Raw genomic sequence first — 25,657 nt, 5'->3', positions numbered from 1 at the left:
AAAGCACGCTACCATAGCAAAAGCCTAAGGCTTTCCATAAATGTATTCAAGGGGTGATTTTAACTCATTACCCATTGGTTTACAGCACCTGCTGAACTAACCCTCATATCCAGATATATACCTGTAGCACTGCAATCCAGAAGAGAAATGTCAGGCTTTGGTACTTGTTCTAACAAAATTATTCCCTTCCAGGATGTGACTAGGAAAGCTTGGGACGTGATTGTTTTTTATTACAATAACACCACGCATATTGTGCAATAGCCCTGAATACATATATACAAAGCATCAAATTATCACTCTTATTTATGCCTGATAGAGCTGAAAAAATAAACGTACAGTACATGGATTTGAGGTGTTGATTGCAAGTTATCGGAATGATTTTGATTATTCATGAATGACGGGGATCAGTTATGACTGTCAATTAATTTAAGAGATCTCAAGTGCAAACTCTGCTGGAGTGTAATGATTGTTACATAAGGAAAAAACACCGTTCTAAACATAAAAAGAAACGAATCACTCTATACAGTATATGCATGCATGTTTTTAGAAATTACTGCTTTATTTAAGTTCGATACCGTGACACATTAATATATGATGTTTAATGTTTTGACACTAGTTGGATTAATTGATCAGTCATGATGATGAAAGCTGTGCATTGATGTGATGTGAACACTAAATCATTAGCGAGAGAGTCACCTGGGAACAGGGGACTGCCTGTTGAATGTCAAGCCAGGTGAACATCGAGAAAGAACAAAAAGCACACACAAATGTCCTCCGTGTGAGATGAGAACACATCAGCTGTGCCCTGGGGATGCTGGAGACTGGGCTGAGAGAGCACAACATCTGGGGTGATCACAGCCTGCAATTTGTATCCTGGCAATATGTTACGCTCATAAATAAATTCATTAATTGACAACAATTTTTTTTTTATTTACACTAAAAGTAATTTCTTATTACAATAAAGGCTGTACAACAAGGCCTTGGGGTATCTCTATTTATTCCCATGGATTGCCGTCTCAGGTGTTCGCTGTTCCAGTCTGAGGAGAGCAGGTCCTTTAGTCGGAGGGTCTGGGGGCAGGGCTCTGGACGGGCTTTAATTAAAAGACTCTTCTTATGGTGCGAAGCGAAGAGGAGAAGGGGAAAAGAGTGAATTGCCACAGCAAAAGCTGCCATTACTAAGATGCTCTTGATCAAGGAATTCTTTTCTCTCTCGTTAACTCCCTGAGTGGCTCGGCTCGTGAAGCAGGTGGATGGAGGCTCTGAATGTACGCAGACTCCAGCGCCACAGCAAGTTAAATTTCTTTACGCACTTGCGTTCCATTTTTAGACTAGTGCCATAACACACCGTCCTTCTGCGTCTGTTGCTATCGGCAATCTTTTATAGGCTTGATGTTGCTATGGAAATTCTAAGAGGCCCATCACCAGTGTGAGGCAAGCCAGCCGATAAGAAGCAGACAAAGGTTTGTCAGCTCGTGGCGAAAGATTAAGGGCTGGGGCCTTTCTGCTCCTGTTTCTGCAACTGTGGGGATCGAAACCGTCTGGGACCAACTCGAACGTGACACGTCTTGACTTGCGGTAATTCCATTCTTTCTAAGAAAAAGGCAAAAGACACACAGCCGTAATCCACATGTGACGAGATTGTATTCCCGTTCCCTTTAGCCACGGTAATGCCTCGGAAATATAATCCAGGATTTTCTCCTTCTCAATCAAACATTTGTCTTTTACTACCGATATAGTCATGCTGTTGGCGTGTCTCCCCATTAAGACCCAACAACAGTCAATCATGGGCCCTTTCTAATGTGCAATTATTTATGGCTTTTAACCATTAGAGCTGTTTTGCAGCCTCTCGATACGCAGATGCCAGAACATCTCCATTATGGCACATTCACAACTGCACACGGTGTTGAAATCTGGAAACACCAGGTACAGAGAGGCTGAGGGGAGACACCAATAGGGCTCATATTGCTTCACCGTCATCTTACACTCATTAATGTCTTGTGATCCTTCAAAGTCTTTTACAATATGCTACCAATCCTGACAAAGTTACCCTAAGCTTCTTACTTTTATTATCCCAGCTGGGAAATTTGCTTTGCAGGCATGTAAAAGACACAACACATGAACAAATCAAATGTGTGTATGAAGAGAAAGAAAAACCATATAAATGTGCAATCAATCGTCCAAGCTATGCAGGTTATTAGCTGTGGCAATGAAAGACAACTTGGTTCTACTGCATCTGAATCTAGGCAGTCTAAATCGATGCCCAGAAGGAAGGAGCACGGATTCTCTGTGCAAGAGGAGGTCATGACAGTCAGTGATCAGATGGGTCTTCCACACTATTTACTTGATGTCTGAAGCTATGGCTGGTGTGCACCAATACTTTCTCAGGCTTGGTGGCAGGTCAGCTTGGTTCCTTATTTTAGGAACACTGTACCACTTGATCAGGTGTGGGTTTTTTTGGGGGGTAAATCCCGTTGATGCACATATTTGAACCAATGCTTACATTGTGTTTTTTTAAACATATGGCCATCCCATGTTCACATCCCACTCAATACAGAAACAACATGGAAGCAGGCAGAGTTGCACACAAAGCGTTACTTCTTCCTAATCAATTGAACAGATCTCAAGTGCAATCATTGCTGTAAGCTGTGTTTCAGAGTGTCAGCTGTGGTTCAGATATGTCCTTCGATGTGATTTACCAGGGCTACACACACACTTAGGGCCCACGAGAGAACCAAGCTGCTTCGTTCTCAAGCCTGCATCTGCCGCTGGGAGTCACTGTACACTGAATACATTACCATACAAATGTATCCATTTCCCGAAACTGATAAGTCGTTAAATCTTTACATTCCAGCTCCTCTGCAAACCGCGGCACAAGACTAATTATTTTCCTGCTAGAGTCTACTGCAAACTGACACAAACTGACACAACCAGAAAGCAAGATAATGGGAAAAGAGCAGGATATGGACAACCAGCCCACAGTTGTTTCGAAACAGCCTTTCAAGGCATTTCAGTGAGATGTGGGCAGGCTGAGACCTTCACTTATCACAACTTGAAATTGCAAGGAAGTTAGGAAATGAGATCAGTCAACGTTCTTACTTATGAATGCTTGTAAAGTACCTACCTGGTTTCTGAAAATGTTTGCTACAGTTTGTGCTTAAGTGCGCTCTAAGAAAGACACAGCTGATCTGTAACCTGTTGAGCAGCTGTAATCACACCCAGTGATCTGTTTAAAAAAAGTAATCTGGCCACCAGGGAGAGCTATAAGATCAAGGAATCTGCTCTCTCTAACAAGTTTTGTTTTACTTTTCATTTAGAAAAAAAAAAACATTTTTCTATATACACATCATTTAAATATTTATTATTTAAAATTTAAAATTCAATTTTTTCCCCACTGCACACAACGGTCAAAGTAGCACTATGACTCATTGTTGCAACTGCTTAGAAGTCTGGCAAATTTTGATGCTTGGTTCAGCTGTGAAAATAAATCAGCTCACATTTTATAGCAGGGCACACTGCTCATCTCCTTTATTTGGAGCTGCACATTTATCTTTCGGCTGCTGTTACACAGCAAATAACTTAGAGGTAAACGGGAGTGAAGTCACTGCTCTGTATCAGCCAGTCGCAAAGCCAGAGGGCATTAGAAACAGTCACGTTGTGGTCTTCCCGAGCGCTACCGCAGTGAGAAAGCCACATCGTTCTTCCGACCATCTGAACAGAAGTGTGAAATTGAGAACTGAAATGATCATGGCAAGTGCATGGAAAAACGAAGAGCAAATGGCAAAACAGGGCCTACTCCTTTTCAGGGGGTGAAAACAATAAAAGCTCTGCTCAACGCACGAACCGAATGCAATATGTGTTCTGGAGAGAAAAAAGCCACAATTTGTACCTCAGCAAACAGTAAAGTGAAACTTGCCACGCACGTGCAGTTCCTTAATTACTGCAAGAAGGTCAGGCAGGTCTCTACAAAACTAGGCTTTCCCTCATTTACAAATATAAAACGGTTCATTCGTTTAATTAAACTTCTGTCGATTCTCTGAGTTTGTGATACAGTTTAACACTAAACACACTCCCTAGAGCGCATGTATGCACACTGAGCATCAAATGGAATTTATCCCTCATAACAACGACAAATCCGCAGTCATCAGAAAAGGTGTAAGATGTTTCGCACTGACATTTTAATGAACAGAAAGGATACCGGCAAACTGGTCAGGCCATCGATTGGTCTGTTGAACTATTCTGAACGGCTGTACAAAGCTTCTGGTTCTGTTGTACCAAACGTCATGTTTTTGCCCAACATTATCTTGCACAAAACGAAACTGCTGGCGAGCTCTCCCTAGGTGCCCCAACATACTGGTGCCACACAGGTATTGTCCCACCGACAGGCTGGGTATCAGACTCGGGTCTTTCCAGCGGATTTTCCTTGGATCAGGCTTGACTTTTAAACGGGTTACATCACCACAATCACCGCCTTTCACTAACGAGGAGAAACATGACCCTCAGTACGATCGCAGGCCTGCAGGAGCCCAGCAGGACACAGGGCGGCTCTTTGTGTCGGAGCTCACACAGCTCTGGGGGGCCACTGTAGGCGAGGCTGAGGCTCGAACCCCTCGATCTTCGCTCAGAGCAGCGCCCGGACTGGCTGAGCCACCGGACGATTCATCCCCGCACGACTGTGTGAGAGGCAGCCAACGACAAGTGAATTTAATGGCCGAAGAGATTTGCGGCAAAGGGGAAGGGAAAGGTGAAACACTTGTGAAGAGATTTACTGACGAACCTGCGGCACATTTCTGCTTCCCAGCAGATACACAGGCGGAGGAGCAAGAGGTCAAGAGGTCACCAGGTTACAGCATGCCTCACATAAACTGCAGAGGCCTCTGTTCCAAACGGGCTACTTTACATCTCTATTCATCCCAATGTCAATAATTCTTCACACCTGAAGAAGGCTCCGCGGCCGAAACGTTGTGCTTTTTCTCTCTTCTTTTTTTCAGCAGGGAATAAACCTATTACTTGTTCCAATGTAAATAAAGCCTATTATTAGTGTACTGGTGTAATGTGTATTGCACAGCTCAGGGTAGCGAAGACCAGCGGTCTGAGAAAAAGGGCAAGAAAGCCGAACCGGAAACTTGAAGAATCTTTTCAAACTAAATCACAACCGAAACCACGAGGTTAACAGTTACGGGCTACAGATGTACGCACTGGGAGTTTCAAACCGACTGAAAGCCAGTGACGTTTTAAGACTTTAGGACTGCATGTTTTCCTGACAAATCTGCCACACGAAAGGCTTTTCCCCGCTGTGCCTCACACAGGTTTCGGAAAGCAAGGCTCAAGGAAGGGACCGCAGATCCAGCTTCGGCACAGAGGGCGCTTGCCGACGCGGCCCGCGACGGGAGAGGGGGCCCACCTCAGCTGCTTGAGGAAGTCCACGTCGGAGCTGCTGCTGATGAGCTTGATGAACTCCTCGTAGGAGGGGGCGTAGGTGTAGGCCTTCTTGTGGTGCGCCGTGGCCTGCTCGCGGTGCTCCAGCTGGGCCAGCAGCGTGCGGTTGATGTAGTCGGGGTCACTGAGCGCCTCCACCAGCGGCTTCAGCACTGCAAGGCAAACCACCCGTTCTCAGTCTACCCCCCATAGACGCGGACCCCCGCCTCCCCCCCGCCGGGGGTTAAACCCAGCGCCTCTCAGGAGTCACCCCAGAGTGAGCACACTGCTTTCTCTCTCCTCCAGAGGGAGAGGCTCCTTTTTATTACTAACAATACCCATTTTATGTGAAGCGAGCGATAAAACATTATGAGGCTAAAAAACTGTTTTCTGTAGAGGCCAATCCGGCTCTTCGCTCTGACATTTGCTTTGCCTGACTCCGGCCTGCCGCAGAACTGCTCTTTCACGCGAAGGAACACGTGCCGAGAGCAGAAGAGAGGCGCAGACTTCAGCCAGACTGAAATACGTCCAGAATATCAGTAATCTGCCACAGATCTGAGATTTTTCTGATCCTGGTGCTTGGCTCTGTTTATTCTTAAAAAGACAGCTGTTACTAATCGGAACGCAACGTCTGTGGAAAGAAAGTGCTGGGGAACTCAGAGATCGGGGATGCCGAAGTTGTACAATGAGGACGTTTTTAAACTCCACCCCACCCAAACAAACCTCAGACTCTGAGCTGCACCTCAGAATTTCGTTCGCAGGTTCCTCCACGTCCGATAGAGAAAAGAAACAATTCGCAGCACAAAAAATAACTAGACATCTACTGTACATGCTGCTCTTGTGGAACGCCAGCTCCAGACATGAGTCAGTGAATGAAAAGAGAGACAACGAGTGCATTATAGAAATTTCACAGATAATCTCTCTGAATTAGGTTCAGTAATCTAATCATGTAAAAACGGTTGCAGCGAGCACACTCTTGGACTCCTTTGGGTGATACACATCACCAGAGCGCCTACTGCCAAAAATGAAATTACGATGTCCACAAAGACTACACAAGGAGAGAGAGCCTAAAATATCAGTAGCCTAAGATTCCGATGTAGAATACTGCTTGGTTATACAAAGGCGCTTTGTCCTGAAAATCAGCTTTGCGCTGTTTTCCTACGGAATCATGAGGATAATCATCCCCACAAAGAGGGTTTAAAATAAAAAAGGAGAACAAACATGCACTGAAGCTCCGAACACAAGCTGGACACCATGTGCAGAAATATTAGTTAAGTCACTGTGACAGAATCTGGAGGACAAAACACATATACAGTACAGTACTGATAAGAGGCAATTATTTAAAATTCATCAAGGCTATACATATCGTATACAGCACTGCTAGGGACTATTAAGAAGGCCTAGGCATGCAGCTTTGCTGTGCGACTGAGGCAATGAAGTCTTCAGGTTTCTTCAAATCATAGCTTGGGAAGAATGGTTTGCTTGAAAGGCACAGCATAAAACAATGTCTGACTGGTAGAAACGCCTCAGCTCTTCTTTTCACTCAGTGTGTCTGTCTGGGACAGCTGAACCTCTGACACCATCTTCCATCAACACTGGAGCCCTTCACTTCCTCCATGTCCATTATTCCTACAATACCGACGATCGTAAATATCTCTCCCGCACCCCTGAGAGGAGCTTTTCAACGTGAGTTTGTGCCGTACAGACTGTGGACGCGAGTGGCCTGGAGCAGCAGTGACAGCATGAGAGCATCTTGTGAGTCTCGCATGTGACGGCCAGCAGGCTGTGGAGAGGTCGGGGGCCTGCACTCTGAACCGGGGGGTTGTGGGTTCAAATCCAAGGTGCGATGCTGCTGCTGTACCTCCGGGCAAGGTTCCTGAACCCATAATTGCTCCAGGGAAGTACCTGGCTGTACAGCTAAAACCCCAGCTGGATGAAGGCGTGCAAGTGGAAGCAGTAAGGCACTCGGAAATAAACACCAGCAGCCACATCACCCTGCAGCTCGGGGGCATCAGAGCCCACACAGACCACTGCACCCCCTGCTGGCCCCACTAACACCTCTTCCAGCAGAAGGTCTCCCCACCAGGTAGTGACCAGGCTCACACCTGCTGAGCTTCAGTGGGCTGCCAGTTGTGAGCTGCAGGGTGATGTGGCTGCTGGTGTTTATTTCCGAGTGCCTTACTTCTTCCACTTGCACGCCTTCATCCAGCTGGGGTTTTAGCTGTACAGCCAGGTACTTCCCTGGAGCAATTATGGGTTCAGGAACCTTGCCCGGAGGTACAGCAGCAGCATCGCACCTTGGATTTGAACCCACAACCCCCCGGGTTCAGAGTGCTGGCCCCCGACCTCTCCACAGCCAGCTGCGAGACTCACAAGACGCTCTCATGCTGTCACTGCTGCTCCAGGCCACTCGCGCCCACAGTCTGTACGGCACCAACACGAGGAGAAAGACCCCCCCCCCCCGTCACGCCGCTCCTCCGCCCGCCCCCCCCCCCCCGTGCTGTGGGAATCCGTACCTTTCGTGGCGACGACCTCTGCCAGCGCCACCCGCAGGCTGTGGGCCCGGGCGTCCTTGCGGGGCAGGAGGCAGGGCATGAGCAGCCGCGCACAGCCGCGCAGGAACCGCAGCTCCTGCTCCGGGCTGCGCAGACACGGGTGGAGACGGAAAGCCCGGGGCGGCTCTTCCTGCCTGCAAGGGAAACGCCACAGCGGTGATCGCGCCGCACTGCCGGAGCGGGCCGGGCGACAGCGGGGTCACCGCGCGGAGAAAGAGACCGACAGTCGCAGGGAACGGAGACGGGCTCCCCCGGACTGCGGGAGACCAAGGCAAAGCAGTGGTACAAGCGCAGTGGGGCCGTGGCATTTGTTGTTTGCAAATACAAAAATACTAGAATTCATAATAATAATTACACCCCTACTCTCTTCGAGAAGCGCCCTGGGATTATTAATGACCACAGAGAGTCAGGACCTCGGTTTTACGTCTCATCCGAAGGACGGCGCCTGTTTACAGTATAGTGTCCCCATCACTATACTGGGGCATTAGGACCCACACGGACCGCAGGGTGAGCGCCCCCTGCTGGCCCCACTAACACCTCTTCCAGCAGCAGCCTTAGTTTTTCCCAGGAGGTCTCCCATCCAGGTACTGACCAGGCTCACACCTGCTGGGCTCCAGTGGGCTGCCAGTTGTGAGTTGCAGAGTGGTATGGCTGCTGACTATTAATTAACATTAAAAAAGAAGCGTGGCTTTTTTGGCAGCCAGGCGTATTGCCAAGGTGAGAGGACCGATTTGTCATCTTCCCCCCTGTGCTCTCCTGGGTGTACTGTCAGCGCCCACACGTCGTGTCCTCATCGCTTCAGGGTGTGGTCTGGACACTTCAGTCTCTGCTTCACTCCGTCTATGAACCCTTTCGGTATATCGAAGGCTGACAGTGAAAATAGCACACTGTGATGCAATGCCACCCTCCTCCCGGCTGCAGAGCGAACTGACCCAGAAGGTGAAATCACATACTGTACCTCTTCTCAATACAGACCACAGGGTGTCAGTAAACCGTTCTTCTGTGGGAAACCAGTACAACACAATTGGAAAGCAATAATCAATAACTGTGACAACTGGGCAAGCGGGCGACATGGCAATCTGAGACTCTGCTGAGAACCTCATTTTCTTTATCGAATCGGAATATTCACCTCTCAGGGAGCTAATTATCAGCAGCATCTATACCAAGCCTCACCAATCCTTGAATATGCAATGATAAACTACACCAGGTTGGGAAAAAATTATGCAAAACAGTTTTTCCTTCCTGGTCTCATAGGCACATAACTGACAGGAAATTATTGTGCAGTTATTCAGCAAAAAAAAATAATCATAACCCGTATATACACGCACACAACCCATTCATTTTCTTACACAGAACATTTCCACATATCGATAGTTAAGTTTCCAGTTTATCGCTGCGTTGCGTTAACGCCACAAGTTCATTTCCATCTGAGCAGTGTGCAGGCTGCCATCTGTGCATCACACAAATCTGCTGTATGCCTAGCATGTCCCCAGAGAGATAGAGCTTACACATATAATACACTGATATACATAAAGCCTCTCTCGATCTGAAACTGACTGGCTCCTCTCATGTGCAGCACACCCAGTTGGACCACACACTGAGAACAGTTGTGTAGCTCAGCTGTCCCTCCTCTTCCTGACAGCCATCTCCAAGAACAAACTGCAGCCACCTTGGTGTGTCCTGAATGGCAGCATGTCACTCTTACACCGAAGTCTCTACACTGGCTGCCTATAAAGTCACATATTCAATGTCTGGCTCCATCATACATCCCTGATGCTTACACTCCCTCGTGTAGGCTCCCTTCAGCTCAGACTTCTGATGGCTGTGCTTTCTCGATCACTGCTCCTTTGTTATGGAATGACCTTCCTCCGACTCTTTGAGAGAGAAATCCTTTACCTCTCCTCACATCTAAACTCAAAACTCAACTTTTACCCAGGGCCTATGTGTGACTGCCCTGCATTATTCTATCTACATCTATATAAACCTGTAGACTCTTGTTTTCTTTTCTTTTATCATGATCTACAGCATCCTTGGGTTGGGAAAGGTGCTTTACAAATAAAACGTATGATTATAACTTTGATTATAATAAAAGGAAGCTGCACTGCAGAACAACTGAAGAAAAGGCCACAAACGTATGAAAAGGGAAAGGGTATGTGCTTTTACTGTAAACCAACACTTCCTCTGAGTGTCTATGTGATCAGGATCAGGATCAGCATATTTTCAGATTGTGGACAAAGTTTTTATTTGACATCTTGCTCAGTGCTAAAAGCAATGGAGCAGCATTTTGGAAAAGCAAAGATTACAGCCTCGCTTCCCACAGCCCCACAGCCTGCAGAGGGGATAGATTTTCAAATCACAGACGTTTTTTTCCACAGGTAAAACAAATCTGAGCTTTCATTCAATTTTATTTGCATTTTCATTCATTTTAGGTTTGGGTTTTGCTGTGGGAAGAAATCTTTTTACTATGCATTTCCAGAGACTTCTGAAGAGCAACGGAAAGCTTTTTACTTAGATCTTCTGTGCTTCTGATGTGCAATCCATGGCATTTCTGTCTGAGCGGTTTTCCTGTGCAGTGAGTAGCGGAATAAAATGTTCAGACGGTCAACAACAACAAAGGCACAGAGAAAATGTCGTCTGAAAGGGGGGCTGCATCACCGTGAAAAAAGAGGTTAATTCCAACCTGAAAAGTAAGTAATTAAAATAAAAACAATTTCAGCTAATGATCCCGGTGAAGGCTCAAGTGCGTGACATGAAAAAATACGTTATCTGTGAACAGCCATTATAAAAACACTTGTCTAATTTGTCCCACCAATCTTTTTTCAGTGACTACTTGATTCGAGGATGCCACCCAAACTTCTTCTTGAAAGAAGCTAGGATTTCTGCTCTGACAAAGTCTGCTGTTCCAAGAAAAACAATTCAAATTTAGTTCACAAGGGCGCAGCGGTGCCGTACATCACACAAAGCGTTAATGACGATCCTGGTATAACCTGTACTGGTGGGGGGTTTGTCAAAAGTATAACTGAGAACTAATGAAGTGTAATTTAAAAGTTCTGCTTGGCATCACACTCACCTTCACGAGCTTGTAAAGAAAAATGATAATATCAGGTTCAAAGTCTAATGGCTTGACATTGAAAAGGGGACTTTTGCTACAGTGGAGCCACATTCCTCAACAATATGCAAATTCAAATCCCATCTTTTCCCTGGAGCACTACTGCTCCTTTTAAAGAATCTCTCCTTCGTCCACCAGCTCATTGTCCAGGCCCGCGTCGGTTTTTCGACTGGACAGCTTCAGCTCCCTGCCTGCTGCCACCCCTGATCCAGTGCTCTGCCCTCTCCACACCCCAAACATCCGCTCCCCTCCGAGAGCCCTGCCAGCCCCACTGGGTCCCACCCAGTTCCTAGACTTCGCGCACAATTCCCAGGATTTCCCACCCTGCCTGTGTGTCCACTGTCCTTCCTGAAACTGTGAACGCCAGGGCTGCGCCCTCTCTGTCCTTCTCCCAGTGCCTGCTGTACACCTACCTTTCCAAAAGGACACGAGCCGCACATCCTTACCGCTGGGCTCCCTGTCCTGCAGGGGATCACATCCCACTGTGCCTCCCACTACAACACAACACAGGACCACCTTTCCTCGAACCCTCTGTTCTGCTGTACTGCAGGCACACGGCATGCTTCTCACTCCACTGCTTGTTTTCATTCTCTACATTACTTTCAGCATCCACACAGCTCATTCCTCCCCGACTCAGACATTCAGCATTATACTGTACACAGGAGATTACATCCTACATTTTGTGGCACAGCTCTGCTTCCACAATGCTGCACTGTTATTTTTCATTCCAGACTGTAAGTTCACAATGCCGTCAGGGTGTAGACTGCAAGCTGCCTTCAGTGCCAAATTAACATTTTGCTTAGAAAGTCATGGTACAGTATATGTTTTTCAAATGAATCTCCGCCCCCCTTTTCGCCATCAGGCCATTTCCAAAATTCATTTCGGAGCTAATTAACTTCAGATCTCTGATTAATCCGGTTTTCGGCTCACCATTAGAGCTGTGACCTAAGAATTAAGCCACGGGTCAGTTCTGCTCCCCGTCAATGCAGACATTCAAGTCTGCGTGCATGACTGCAGCGCGTGTGATGTGTGGGGGAGTGTGTCTGTGTTTGGGAGGGGGGGCAGTGTGAGTGACTGCATGATTGTGTACGTCTCGGTCAGCTCCACTGAAAAACGCACTACAGTTTAAACATCAAACATCATTATAATGGTTAGTAATAAATAACTGCTTCCATAACTGGTTTTCCATCATTACCTAATACATTTCACCAGCATTTCAAGGTACAGTATCTACAAAGGGCTGAAAAAATTTGAATATCCTGTTATTGCTTAAAGCTTTAATGCTTGAATGCTTGTTCTTAAAGTTCATATCACTCCTAAGGCGACCCTTTGAAAAAATGTGGCCAAGACTTAAATATTCTCAGCCCATGGCACTTTATCATAGGTCCAGTAGTCTGCGTAAAAAAACGACAAAGCAAAATAAGACAACGCCATCATCACAGCACGGCTGAATCGAGTAAGAGCCAGCGAGCGACACAGCACTTCTGCAAACGCGGTATCGAAGATACTCAACAGCTGGCTTGAAAACGAAACAGCTCCAATCATTACCCTTTTATTGTGTTCTATATTTACACCTGGAACTAAATTCTTTTCTTACCATGACTGACATTTCAAGCCTGTGTTATCAAGGACTGACATTCAACCTTCGGGTGTGTACCATTACTCCAGCTCTCAGCATACAAGCCAAATTAAACATGAATGGCGTGCTCACTCACAAATCACAGCCTGATAGAGATCTGAGCATTTCTTGCACTACAACTGCCAGCCCAATAAGAACTGCACAGACAACAACGCATGTTTATGTTAGGGAATGAGGTCAGCTCATCATGTGAAGGAAAGAAAAAAAATCTGCATTTCAGGGTAGAGGAAAGAGCACACTTAACAAACCCTTTCGACAGAAAACACTGGGAACAAAAACAGGAGAGCATGTATTCACGCGCTCAGATATGCCGTGCACCAAATTTAACGCATCATTACGATACAGTTGCAATCAATTCCTTGAAATGTATCTCAGTGTGTGACCTTCTACAACTCCAACACATAATTCCTTCTCACTGTGCGTCGTGTAGTTTATACACAGTTCTAAATAAATTGATTTTCAGCAATGTTTTGTACCTGTCAGATTTTAATACTCATGCTATTTTTTCCCAGTTGTGCAATGCCACAGTCTTCACTGTTTTAAAATAAAGAACTCCAGTTACCTGACCTTTTAAGTCCTGTCTTAATCCTCATAAAAAGGGAGCCTGTGACATTTCGCTGCAACAGATACACTCATAATGCAGACTGAAGGAAGCCTGGTTTAGCCAGTTAATAATGTCTTTTCCCTACACAATGCGAGAGCTGATGCTTTTTTGTTACTGAAGGGAACAACATGGTTTAGCCTCATGTTACCAGAGAAGCAGAAAACGCCACTTATTTTAGTGTGTCTTTTGTCTTCCCGGGAAGACATATAAATTATTGACCAGCCAGCACCTTAATGAAGCCTCAGGAGGAAAGATGCTCAAATTATCTGCACAACACTTTTCAAATATACCATAACATTTGGAAAACAAGTCAATTAAAATGTGGCTTTTTCACTTTTCACTGTTTATTTTCAGCTTTTGCCTCTCTTTCTTGCATTCTAATAAAGACCCACATGCACTAAAGGGACTGTCTCTTGTAGCGTTCATTTTCAAAGTACTGTAAGTGCTCGTGCTTGAGGGTAAGAGACTGAGAGGATGGCGTTTCTGGCTGAAATCAAACCAGCCCTGCAGAAGGACCGTGTGAATTCCATTTACAGGGGTGCTGGAGATGCAAACTATGAATTTTACATGGAAATGCCCATGAACGCGTGCCGTTTCCTTGCATAGAAAAGCAGTACTATAAACAGAGCAAGCTGGGGTAGTGATACGATTCCCCACAGTCATGTCGTTACAACCGAATTCCTCAACAAACCCAAAATCAAATCGTTAAATACTATTGGATAAACAAAGAAATGTCTGCCAAGTTGAACTGACAGGCTGAACGTTTCGGTCTTGCAGAGTGTTCCCAGCATGCACCTCAGTATCGATACAGCCTTCTGGGCTAACAGGACAGCTAACAACGAACACAAAATGGGGTCAACTAGCATCAGCTGGTCTGCAAGCATCTGCTGGCACTCGAGAGCCCTCTCCTATCGAGGGAACACGAACCGATCAGTACCTGGTGTTGGCGGCTTTGAGGTCACAGAAGTGGGCGTGCAGGGTTTTCACCGTGTCGTTGCAGACCAAGCTCACGACGTCGATGCCGGCCAGCCGGGTCCTGAGCTGCCTGGCGATCTCCCAGAAGTCCTCAGACAGCATGTGATAGAGCTGCCCCTCGTCCCTGCTCAGCTCCACGTACCAGGACAGCACGTAGTCTCTGTAGCTGTAGTCAAACACTGCCACGAGGAAACAGATGAAAGAGAGGGTGAGCTGGGAGACGCCAAGCCCTGCCTAGAGGAGTAGGTGAAGAGTCTCGGGAGAGGGAAATAGAGGGAGCTCGCATGGTACCCAGGGTCTGAACCATCAGGCCAAGTTACAGATCCTGTCCGGCTCTCCTAAATCACTCAGGAGGTAACGTGACATAACATTCGCAAAGTGATCAAACTGACATAAAATGAGGTCTCCTAATTGAGCATCTCAAGACATTATGTAGAAACGCAACCTGGTAAAACTTGACTGGAAATGGTAAATGTTATCATGCACCAGAAACACGTTGCTTTAAAACATCAAGTCTTAAGGATCAGAATTGAACTATCCTGCAGAAACCTGAGCTTGGCGTCTTTATTTTGCCAACTTTTGCCGTTCCCAGTTGCAACTATAGGGATCAGCTATAGATCCATGAATAGCAGCCAGGGAAAAAGAGCAAATCTGAAACGTAATACACAGCTCCTCACGGGAGACTCAACACTGCCCATGGGCAGGTGTCTGCATTTCACAGCGATTGTGACTCTCCAGAGGGCCGTCAGGGGCTGGAGGGGTCGAGTGGACGGCTCTCAAATTCACCGCATCACACCAGGCGGACACGCCCCCTCTCCTGGGGAACAGGAAGCTGTGTGCAGAAGTGCCGTGTGGCACGCCAGCGGTGTCAGCCATGCTCTCGCTTGGATGAAAAGAAAACCGGCAAGCAGTCTTTTTTGCTGACCATTACACACTTGTTATTCAACTATTAAAAAGGAAAGTAAATCCGATGAAAGCAATACAAAAAAAACAACAACTTTCGATTCAGTTCCTAAAAAGAATATCACTAATTTTACACATCTAGGCTGTGCTGCAGATCTGCAAGAGGCGACAGATCGATCGTGTTCAATACAAGGCCACATTAGAGGCAGTGTTTTCCGAGGACCGGTTTGCTGGTCTCTGAAATGGTGATGATGATTTGTATTCATGGCCAACAGTATAATAGTATAACACATGCATACTTCGTTTGAGGTCCACTGCAAAGAGACTGTGGTAATAGCCCACAGCCACTGTCACATTCCACGCAAGACCTCAGCGCTGAGTTAGAAGCACTTGTCTGGATCGTTAGGTTAAATCCGTCCTCTACATTCAATCATCTAAATGAACTCTTCCCTGTGTGGGCGTTTGGATTTCAGACACGCGACGCATTTCAAAGAAACCAAATGAGTCTGAGACTGTCTAAGGCAAACTCTCTTGGAAAAGGAGCCATACGCAGAAAACCGACAACCGAAGGAGCAATCAGCCAGACAAAGACTGGTCCTTAAGTAGGCGGCACTAATCTGGATGTTGCAAAATGTATAAAATTTCAAAATTTATGAAAAATTTATAACTAGACCGCTCAGAGGAATCCAGGGTACAAAAAAGGTAGAAGAAAAACCAAGTGTCACACACCAAATGCTATTCGGTTTGTAAAAGGCCCTCCCACCCCCAGTTGGACATGATCACTCCTGAAGCTGTGGGACTCATCTCAGGGCAAAGGTCACAGGGACGAACTGTCCCAGAGATGAGTACGACACCCCCCCCCAACTACCCCAACGCAAGAGGAAGAGTCAAATCCAAACCGCCTGGCTCTGGATGGGGCTGAAACAGACAGGTTCATTTTTAGCTTGTGTGCTGCTGTTGTGGGCGATGACTACAGTGGGAGGAAGGCACACAGCCAGCTCACACTGGGTTTCTAAAAGCGCACTGCGCAGATCGGTTTCGCAACGCGTTCCGGCAGGTGTTTCCTCCAGAGCGCTGGGGTGGAAGGCAGACGTCTCTTCATGGTGCTCCGTTCACCGTTCAGACATGGGGGCGGAAGCCGTGGAGAGCCTTCCGTGTGCAAATCACTGCAGCGCAAGGGCCTCAAGGCCAGTTTCCTGTGACATTTTGTGGAAGTCATTTTTAATTCACAGGAATGGGACTTTCATCTGCAGAAGGTGCTTACTACACACTTTCCTAAGAACTGTCAGATCCCAAAAGGCAGATCTGTAAGTGTTTAAAGCCACGACCTTTGCCAGCTCAGTCTTGGGCACTCAGGTGCTGTGCTCCTGGCCTGTGGAGCTCACTCGTGCTCAGCATGAGAGTGGCTTGAAGCCAAAGACGCCAGCGCTGACGAGGGTATGTGTGATTACTTGGGAACCAAAACTGCTCTCAGCATAAAACCTGATTTTGCTTAAAGTTCTCCTATCACAGTACTGAACAAATTAATTAACTGAACCAGTTAATGCAGTTAGAGTTTAATTGGCTTTATATCATGTTGTTATGTCAACATTTATATCATAAAAGTGAGATAGATACCAGCAGCCATATCACTCTGCAACTCACAACTGGCAACCCTCTCTAGCTAAGCAGGTGTGAGCCTGGTCAGTACCTGGATGGGAGACCTCCTGGGAAAAATTAAGGTTGCTGCTGGAAAAGGTGTTAGTGGGGCCAGCAGGGGGCGCTCACCCTGCGGTCCATGTGGGTCCTAATGCCCCAGTATAGTGATGGGGACACTATACTGTAAACAGGTGCCGTCCTTCGGATGAGACGTAAAACCGAGGTCCTGACTCTCTGTGGTCATTAAAAATCCCAGTGCGTTTCTTGAAAAGAGTAAGGGTGTAACCCCGGCGTCCTGGCCAAATTTCCTATTGGCCCTTACCAATCATGGCCTCCTAATAATCCCCATCTATGAATTGGCTTCATTTCTCTGCTCTCCTCCCCACTGATAGCTGATGTGTGGGGAGCGTTCTGGTGCACTATGGCTGCCGTCGCATCATCCGGGTGGGGCTGCACACTGGTGGTGGTGGAGGGGATCCCCATTACCTGTAAAGCGCTTTGAGTGGAGTGTCCAGAAAAGCGCTATATAAGTGTAAGCAATTATTATTATTATTATATTACAGAGATATTCACTGCATTGAAGTTAGTGTTCTTCTTGCCTATGCTGACAATAAAGAAGCCCAACTTTCGCCTGTACTTTAACAAGGAGCTGGATGGATATGATAGAACAAAACGCTTGAATCAAAGGAAATCTCTCAATTGAGAAGGTAGCCGTGAATGAAAATTAAATAGGGATTACGAAAAGACATTAAATTCATTGAAACACAGTACATATCAGACGAAGTAGTGTTCTGTTTGGTTTATGTACTCAACTGGTACAATGTTCCTTTTCACATTTAACATAATTAACTTCATTAAGCTCTGCTTACAATTCTCATTAGTCTTACTCAAAATTCTTCACAATAAAACCCTGGTACTGGTGGAGAATTATGAGCAAGCAATAAATGGTTGTTTCTTTGGTGCTGAATCTGTCTCTGGTGCGCTGCCAGGCAATGGTGAGGTACTATGCCAACTCCTCAGATGCAGTCTCTCTGAAACAGTTTCATTTAGCAGGCAAGACGTGTTGCCAGATGACAGATGGGCTGTAGCAAAGCCAAAAGTGTACAGTCGCAAGGCCAAAGAACGATAGATTCTCAGGACTTGTAATGGGCCTCTGCCTTTGATATTTATGAAATGTACTTCAGGATACAAATGTAGTGGCCAGAATAACAGCAATGAACATTATCTTGAGCTACTGTTCTCAATGTCTGCTTTGCTAAAGACTTAGAATTTAGGACAAAACATAATGGATAATTTAATGCTTACTAGCCTGTTTGGCAAGTGTCTGTATCGATCAACGAATTTCATCAAGCTGGTTTTTTGAGTGCTCCTGGAGAATGACCATTTTTTGCAGCCTGGCAACCCGTTCCTTATTCTGGAGCAGAGCAAATCCAGAACAGTACAATATTTAAAGCATCACTTCATTACACAAGTATGATACTCCTTTTTGTAATGCTTCTTCACTTTAAAAAATACCTTGACGAGAACACAGAATGGAGTTGTGAAACAAGTTTTGAGCCTATACTTTAATACTGGTATCTTTTATGGTAATAGGAATGAGACCGATACCACCACACAGCTTTGTGGGTAAGAAACACAGAAACACTATTATGACTAGGAACCCCCATTCCTGCAAAGGTCAAAATGAAAAAAATGATTATCTGATTAGTATGCTACAATAATAAATGTTTTCTTTCATTTCTTGAATGCTTGCAGCTGGATCTCTTAAAACGTCCATGCCTTTCAGTTCAAAACCTATAAACGAACATTCATCAGAGAAATCCCATGAAACTTCCTGTGTTTCTTAGACACTGCTAAAGAACGAAGAGAAAGAACTCCTTAGAGCACATCTGACACACAAAATTAAAACAATCAGCTCTAGATGGGGCCATTTTGTTTCTAGAGAACGCACAGCTGAAGCACTGTATCTCTAGAATTTCCACAGATAAACCAAGACCAAGCTAAATTAGGCAATCTTGTAAAGGCCAGACGTACAGAACATACTATGTTCCTTCCCAGGGTGTTAAAAATACACAGATCAAAATGATAAGATAAATACATACACCTGTTTAGCCTGCAGGCTTTATTATCACCTCTATAAACCTGAATCTGCATAAGGAATTCTAATATGCAGTGAAAGATTATGAAATTACTACCACAAAAGAAAAACTCATCTTATCAAATGTCGCCTAGAAATAAAAAACACATCTTATTGCAAAAACTTTCTCTACCCCAAAGTCAATGGAGGAAAAAAAAAACCTTGCAGGAACACTTTCTAATTTGGACAAGACTCAAAGTATGACAGTTGCACAACCACCACAAGCAGCCAGTATTAACGGACATCCAGCTACAGTCCCTGTAGAATGGGTTCTTGTTAGTGTCAGTCTGCTGTATCTGTAAAAACCTGATTCCTTATTCAATGTCAAGCACAGGCAGGGAGATCAGGGGGTGGATGCAGGATGGAGGTGAAAGAAAAGAAAACAAGGAGAAAGAAATAATAAACGGGTTAACTGTGGTCAAACTGATGCCAACAGCAGCTGCCCATTTACTGGAATACCTCTTACTTATCGTTATTGAAAAACCCACAAGATGAAAAACCGCATCAAGTTGCAGCTTATTTGCTGGGGCACACATGTGAACTGGAATTTATTGGCCTGCCCTTGCTTTACTTCCATTATTCACACCAACAAAATGGGCGCCTGTCAGTGGCATAGGTGTCCATGTGCTTAGACTGAAGGTCAAAACAAACACTTCCCTGCTTCCAGACGGACAACCCGGCCTAGCCGTTGTGCAGACTCCTAATGCTAATAGGTTCTCGCATAATTTAGTGATATTTACAACAGGGAACAGGGGTTGAGCTGGTATGTGCCAGCGTGCACAGCAGCTAAATACAGAGAGTCACCATGGTCACCAACCTGGGCCCAAGGGCTCTCCCTGAGGTGTTCAGGACCTTAACATGTCTGTTTCATTTTGCACAATTACACTACAGAGTCAGCAGCAATTCTGAAACGCCAACAGTTTTTAAGCAGCCCTTTACATACTGCACTCAAAGTGTTTCTATTTCGTGAAGTGCAAGCACAACGGTTTTTAAAACAGTTCTACATACTGTTAGAAAACACTCTTTCCATGATTATTTAGATAAAAGACTATCTGGAGGACATACAATCTCAACTGTTTCACTCTGCTGCTGTGCAAACTTAGATGATAAGACCCCTTTGGTTAGACAGCTGGTTTAATTAGCTGTAGAATGTGCAGTTGGCCTCAGTACATTATAAAATCACCTTACCAAACACATCTCCTTACATAATAACACTGATTGGGAAAGCTCTTCCACTAATTAAAAATTACTGCCTGACAGCTCAGAAGAACGTAGTACCAAATCAGGAAAAAAAATAAGGATTTGAAGGAAAAAATACCAGTGATGAAATGTTAAATGATAAAAAAAAAACATCTACTTGTGAGCACAACCCACACAACAGGCTTTTAAATTTGTGGAGTAAGTGACTTTTTTTTTACTAAAAGGAAAATGAGACAAAGTTTAATCATCTGTTGCTCCTGTTCCAGTATCGCAGGAACCACTGGAGGACGATGCTAACTCCTGTAAGCACCCAGAAAAAGGCAAAGGCATGTCCATCAGTCCTCAGACTGCACCCCCCATTAACTCCGCTGTGCAATCCTGAATGACTGGCTTCTTGCTGCGTAATGGCCTTGTGTTCCAGCAGACTAATGATGTGCCCCCTCTTCCTTCTTGTGTCTTCCAGGATTCTTGCACAGCGACAGCATGCAGGAACAGCTAACCAGGCATGCCCACCCTGCTCTGGGTCTGTATCCACTCCGACAGTGTGCATGCCCACCCTGCTCTGGGTCTGTATCCACTCCGACAGTGTGCATGCCCACCCTGCTCTGGGTCTGTGTCAGTGTCTGTGTCCACTCCGACAGTGTGCATGCCCACCCTGCTCTGGGTCTGTGTAGGTGTCTGTATCTGTATCTGTGTCCACTCCGACAGTGTGCGTGCCCAACCTGCTCTGGGTCTGTGTCAGTGTCTGTGTCCACTCCAACGGTGTGCTGTTGATTACGCACAGAGATGACAAGCAAGGCCAGCACAAAGCTCCCTCCCGGGGCCTACTGTCCCTCGAGTTAGCCAATTGGGAAGGAAAAATTAAATCGATCGCAGGTCTTATTAAAACTGTTGCTTAGGAGGGTCAAAATAACCTCCTTTTCTCTGTAACCACAGGAACCCAATTTCTTTAGGTTCTTCAAACACTGAAGTGGCTCTCCTTGCAGTGCCCATTGACAGAATGATGGAGTCAGAGCTGATGTTAACATGTTAACACATGACAAGATTACCTAACGAGAACAATTTAAAACTGGTTGGAAACAAGCACACAGCTGGAGTTTGCACTCCAAACAGAAGCAGTTTGTAATCATTACTTAGCTGAAGTCTAAAGGCAAGGCAGCTCATTCTCAAAGCAATTCCTTGATTACACAACTGCACAACATAAAGCTTAGAATATGAAGGAGAAAAGAGTATGTTTATGTGCTCATCACAGTAATAAGTGATTTTCTAACTAAAGAAGAACCTAAGGCAAGTTATAAATAAATACCTGGTTCTACAATTGCCATCACAAAAGGGTTCTTAGAAATTTGCTAAGTGTGTCAGACTTGGGCACGAGGATGGTAATGAAAAAAGCAAGTGCTCCAGCTTCCTTTAAAGTGTTTTCTTTCCCCACGGATTCGATGCTGTAAAGCAGGCTTGAAACTGTGTCAGTGAACGTGTGGGAGAGGTTTCAGATTTAACATGCTGTTGTGTTTCACCCAGTGCAACCTACTAAGAACATTCAGGCGCCCTCATAATACATATTCATATTGCTGATATTAAAACAAACAACACATTACACATGAGACCGGTATGTCTTAGGCACCTTCACTGTGCCTGTTTTTTTTGCTGGAAAGCACTGCAGTGTATGTCAGAACTTTTAACAGATGTAGGATGAGGAAATAAAGAACAGAAACATTTTTTTACAGGAAACTAATTTAATGCCAGATGCACCAAGAAAACTGAGCTATTGGGCCAAGTTAGCTACTCCTGAAGCCCGCCTACCAGTACATCCATAGATGAATGACAATTTCCAAGCAAGACAGAGGGGCATTCTGAATTTCCTACTACACAGCTAACCTGGTGGTCAACAATTGGCTCTGAAAATACTGTTGTGAGGCATCCTGTCTTTTGCCCTGTGACAGACTTTTGTTCTGTCCGGGGTGTGGTCCTGTCTTGTGTCCTGTGATGGACTAGTGCCCTGTCCAGGGTTCGGTCCTTTCTTGGGTCCTGTGATGGACTGGTGTCAAGGGTATGGTCCTGCCTTGTGTCCTGTGATGGACTGGTGTCAAGAGTGTGGTCCTGTCTTGTGTCCTGTGATGGACTGGTGCCCTGTCCAGGGTTCAGTCCTTTCTTGTGTCCTGTGATGGACTGGTGTCAAGGGTGTGGTCCTGTCTTGTGTCCTGTGATGGACTGGTGTCAAGAGTGTGGTCCTGTCTTGCGTCCTGTGATGGACTGGTGTCAAGAGTGTGGTCCTGTCTTGCGTCCTGTGATGGACTGGTGTCAAAGGTGTGGTCCTGCCTTGCGTCCTGTGATGGACTGGTGTCAAGGGTGTGGTCCTGCCTTGCGTCCTGTGATGGACTGGTGTCAAGGGTGTGGTCCTGTCTTGCGTCCTGTGATGGACTGGTGTCAAGGGTGTGGTCCTGTCTTGCGTCCTGTGATGGACTGGTGTCAAGGGTGTGGTCCTGTCTTGCGTCCTGTGATGGACTGCTGTCCAGTATAAGCTCCGAGTTGCCACCACCCTCACCAGGAATAAGCACAGTTCTGATTAAGATGGACAGATGCGCTTGAGGCAACATGTGTCATAAAGCCATTTAAACCTGCTTAGTCTGGCTCCAAAAATGCATGCGCCACGAAACCAAGCAGTCACTCCTGATTTGAAACTCCAGTCTTTATTGCTTTGTGATAGACACCAGAAGCTTGAACCATATCAAGAGTAAAGTGGACTGAAAAAGAAGTACCGAACAAAAACGACTAATGCAAACCATCACAAAACCCTAGCAAGGTCATTTGCTTAAAAAGTATTGCAAGCATCTTAATTTTACTTATGTATAGCAGACCTTTACGACAATGAATGAACGAATAGGACGGTAAATGACAAATGAAATGAAAAGTAATGTTTTATTTTACAATTAAGATTATTGTAACTGCTAGCCAATGAATGTAATTGCAATAGGATAGAGTCATCAACCCTGACAGCATATAATTATTATTAGTGACTGCAAACATAGTGCTATGCTACGTTTATTATGCCTTTCAATGCAGGCGCCAGCACTTGACGTCTCTGTTAACGATGGTGGAAACTTCCTGGGATGAACTTCCTTTGAACAAACAGCAGTCACTCTTCCAAATTCAGCCTCTGTTAAAACCCTTACTTTTTAAAGGTGGAGAAATATTTTGAACAATTGTGACATCCTCCAAATTAATGTAACGGTAGTAATACCACTGTAGAAAAAAGGACACTGTCTAATTTTTCTTACTTCCAGTGCTCGAAACATGGGAGTCCAGTCCCTCCCTGCTAGTACTGACTCTCAGAAAGCAATAATATCTGCTCTTTAGAGATCAAGAGATCAATTACTGCTCCGAAGCTTAGCACTCAGAAAAAAAGCTTCGCCAGGCTTTCTGCTGCAGTAATTGTATTAATCCAGCTCTTTCAATAGTCCCATTAATCTACCGCTGGCTCCACGCAGCTGTCTCTCGGTATATTGGAAATCAAAACCAATCTATAAATCAATGGCTTGAAAAAGCTGATAAGAACAAGTGATGTTCAGAAGACGCTCATATCACATTACTGATGGAAAAAATACATTAATTCAAAACAGAGCTAAAATTAAGCATTATCCATATAATTAATGGTAAGAACAAATGCACTGTCTTGCATTTGCCATTTAAAGACTAACACCGAAGCATTACAGGACCTACACATCACGCATGGCTACCGAGACGCGCTGATTATTTTCAGAACAAAATCAATACAAAATGACAGAGAGGCCGTGTTTCAAAAGACACCCTGATCCTGTAAAAAGATTTAATATTGGTTAGTGGAAATCACAACAGTTATAATCTCAACACGGCCTTACATTTCGTATCATGAACAACTAAGGAAATGAAAAGAAGACTGCTCGATTTCTGTATTCTGACTGCTGGACTGGTGCAGAATACAGGAATCTACGATGCTCATAAATAGCTGTGACATTAATTTGCACGTAATCCTAACAACCAGCACTAATCTTCAGCGCTGTACTGTAACCCTCTTTGAACATAGGCTACTCTATAACAGGTGCAAAAACGTGGCTGAAAATAGTTTGCCAAGACATGAAGAGAACACAGACCATCGTCAACATGGGTCAGAGGACAGTCCTCAGGGATGTGCGTCCTTATCTCCAGCAGAGATCCACCCGGCCGCCCGAGCTGTGAGCCCCCTGGGGTTGGATTTGAGACCCCTCAGGGGCCAGAGAACGCGTAAGACTAGGGGCCACGCTGACTAAAGCCAAAGTAATAAGACACTACGCTGCATGAGTCATTCCATGCGACAGTCATTAAACTGGAAAAGAACTTTACAGCATGACAACATCCCCAAATATCAAGCTGTCATATATCATCATGTGCCAAACACAATGACCCGCATGCATCATGTCGATACAGACAGAATAACAAGCCTTCACTGCTAACTGACACGAATATCTGCCCAATACTCCAATACTGCTCACTGTAAGAAGAGCATTAGGCACAGGCTCGCAAGAAATCAGTGTAAGCCTTTGGAACTGTGAACAATGTTGTTTATTCAATTACAGCTTGAAAAACTCTTGCATATCTTAATTTCACTGAGCTGGAGAAAGAAGGTTTTTCAGACTGTATGCATGACATTTTTTTCCAGTTTCAAATCCTTCCGCGTGATGGCCCGATAATGTCAGAGAAGAGACGGATCGTATGACTGGAGACCTACCTTCTTTGAGTGTCTTGTCCACATTGTGCGATATGACTGCCCTTCTCTGCTGCATGGACTCACACACCGGCCCAGAAAAATGGCCCTGAAATTCAAAGAACATCCTGTTCACCCCAAAACACAGCTCAAATGCAAAAGCATGCAAAAATAACAGGCAGACCTAATCTTAAAATGCTTCATACAACAAGGTCTCATATTTATACCTTACAATTAACACAGAAACTAAAAGAAGAGGCACTTCTTTACTTGTTGAAAGACACAGGGTGTTAGTTCAGCATCAAACAACTGGATAAGACCTCCGGTCAGTCGGCTCCGAGCGCCTAACTCGCTACATGGGCTGAAGAGTTTCTTTCTGCTCAAGACCAGAACCTTCCAAATCTACAGGAGACACAAGACCTTCCCTGCAGGCAGGGCTGAGGTTTTCTTTAGCGTCCAACAGTTGTCGGAGTTGTTTGCTACCTCCTCAGACAAACAGCAGTGTGGACAAGAGAAATGTGAAATTATACTACTGCAGTCTGCGGGTAGCATCTAGTTTACATACAGTATGTGGGGTGAGAAAGGCGGATGTGATCATCCAAATCGCAGTTTTTACCCAGGAAAAAAAACTAGGTAGTTAGGTACTAAAAGTACCTAAAAATTATAAATAATTTAATTATAAATAAAAGTACTAATTTTAAAAAATGTTGTTTACTTGCTGTTTCATTTCTCACCCATAAAGAGCGAAATGGGATTCTGCAC

The 25,657-nt window shown here is 45.1% G+C and overlaps 1 protein-coding gene across 4 annotated transcripts in view; it reads right to left on the bottom strand.

Moving 5' to 3' along the window:
* The window catches only part of snx25 (sorting nexin 25), a 54,223-nt gene that overhangs the window by 23,195 nt on the left and 5,371 nt on the right, over nt 1-25,657 (bottom strand). For all 4 annotated transcript variants that reach the window (XM_069193183.1, XM_069193177.1, XM_069193180.1 and 1 more), the window contains exons 2-5: nt 24,920-25,004; nt 14,260-14,476; nt 7,932-8,104; nt 5,402-5,588 (exon numbers count right to left, since the gene is read on the bottom strand). In XM_069193183.1, the coding sequence (XP_069049284.1) occupies nt 5,402-5,588; nt 7,932-8,104; nt 14,260-14,476; nt 24,920-24,974 (632 nt within the window). In that variant the 5' untranslated portion in view covers nt 24,975-25,004. The remainder of the gene's footprint in view (nt 1-5,401; nt 5,589-7,931; nt 8,105-14,259; nt 14,477-24,919; nt 25,005-25,657) is intronic.

Source organism: Lepisosteus oculatus, chromosome 1 (genome assembly GCF_040954835.1).
Source record: "Lepisosteus oculatus isolate fLepOcu1 chromosome 1, fLepOcu1.hap2, whole genome shotgun sequence".
NCBI lineage: Eukaryota > Metazoa > Chordata > Actinopteri > Semionotiformes > Lepisosteidae > Lepisosteus > Lepisosteus oculatus.
This window is presented reverse-complemented; position numbering and strand designations above follow the sequence as displayed.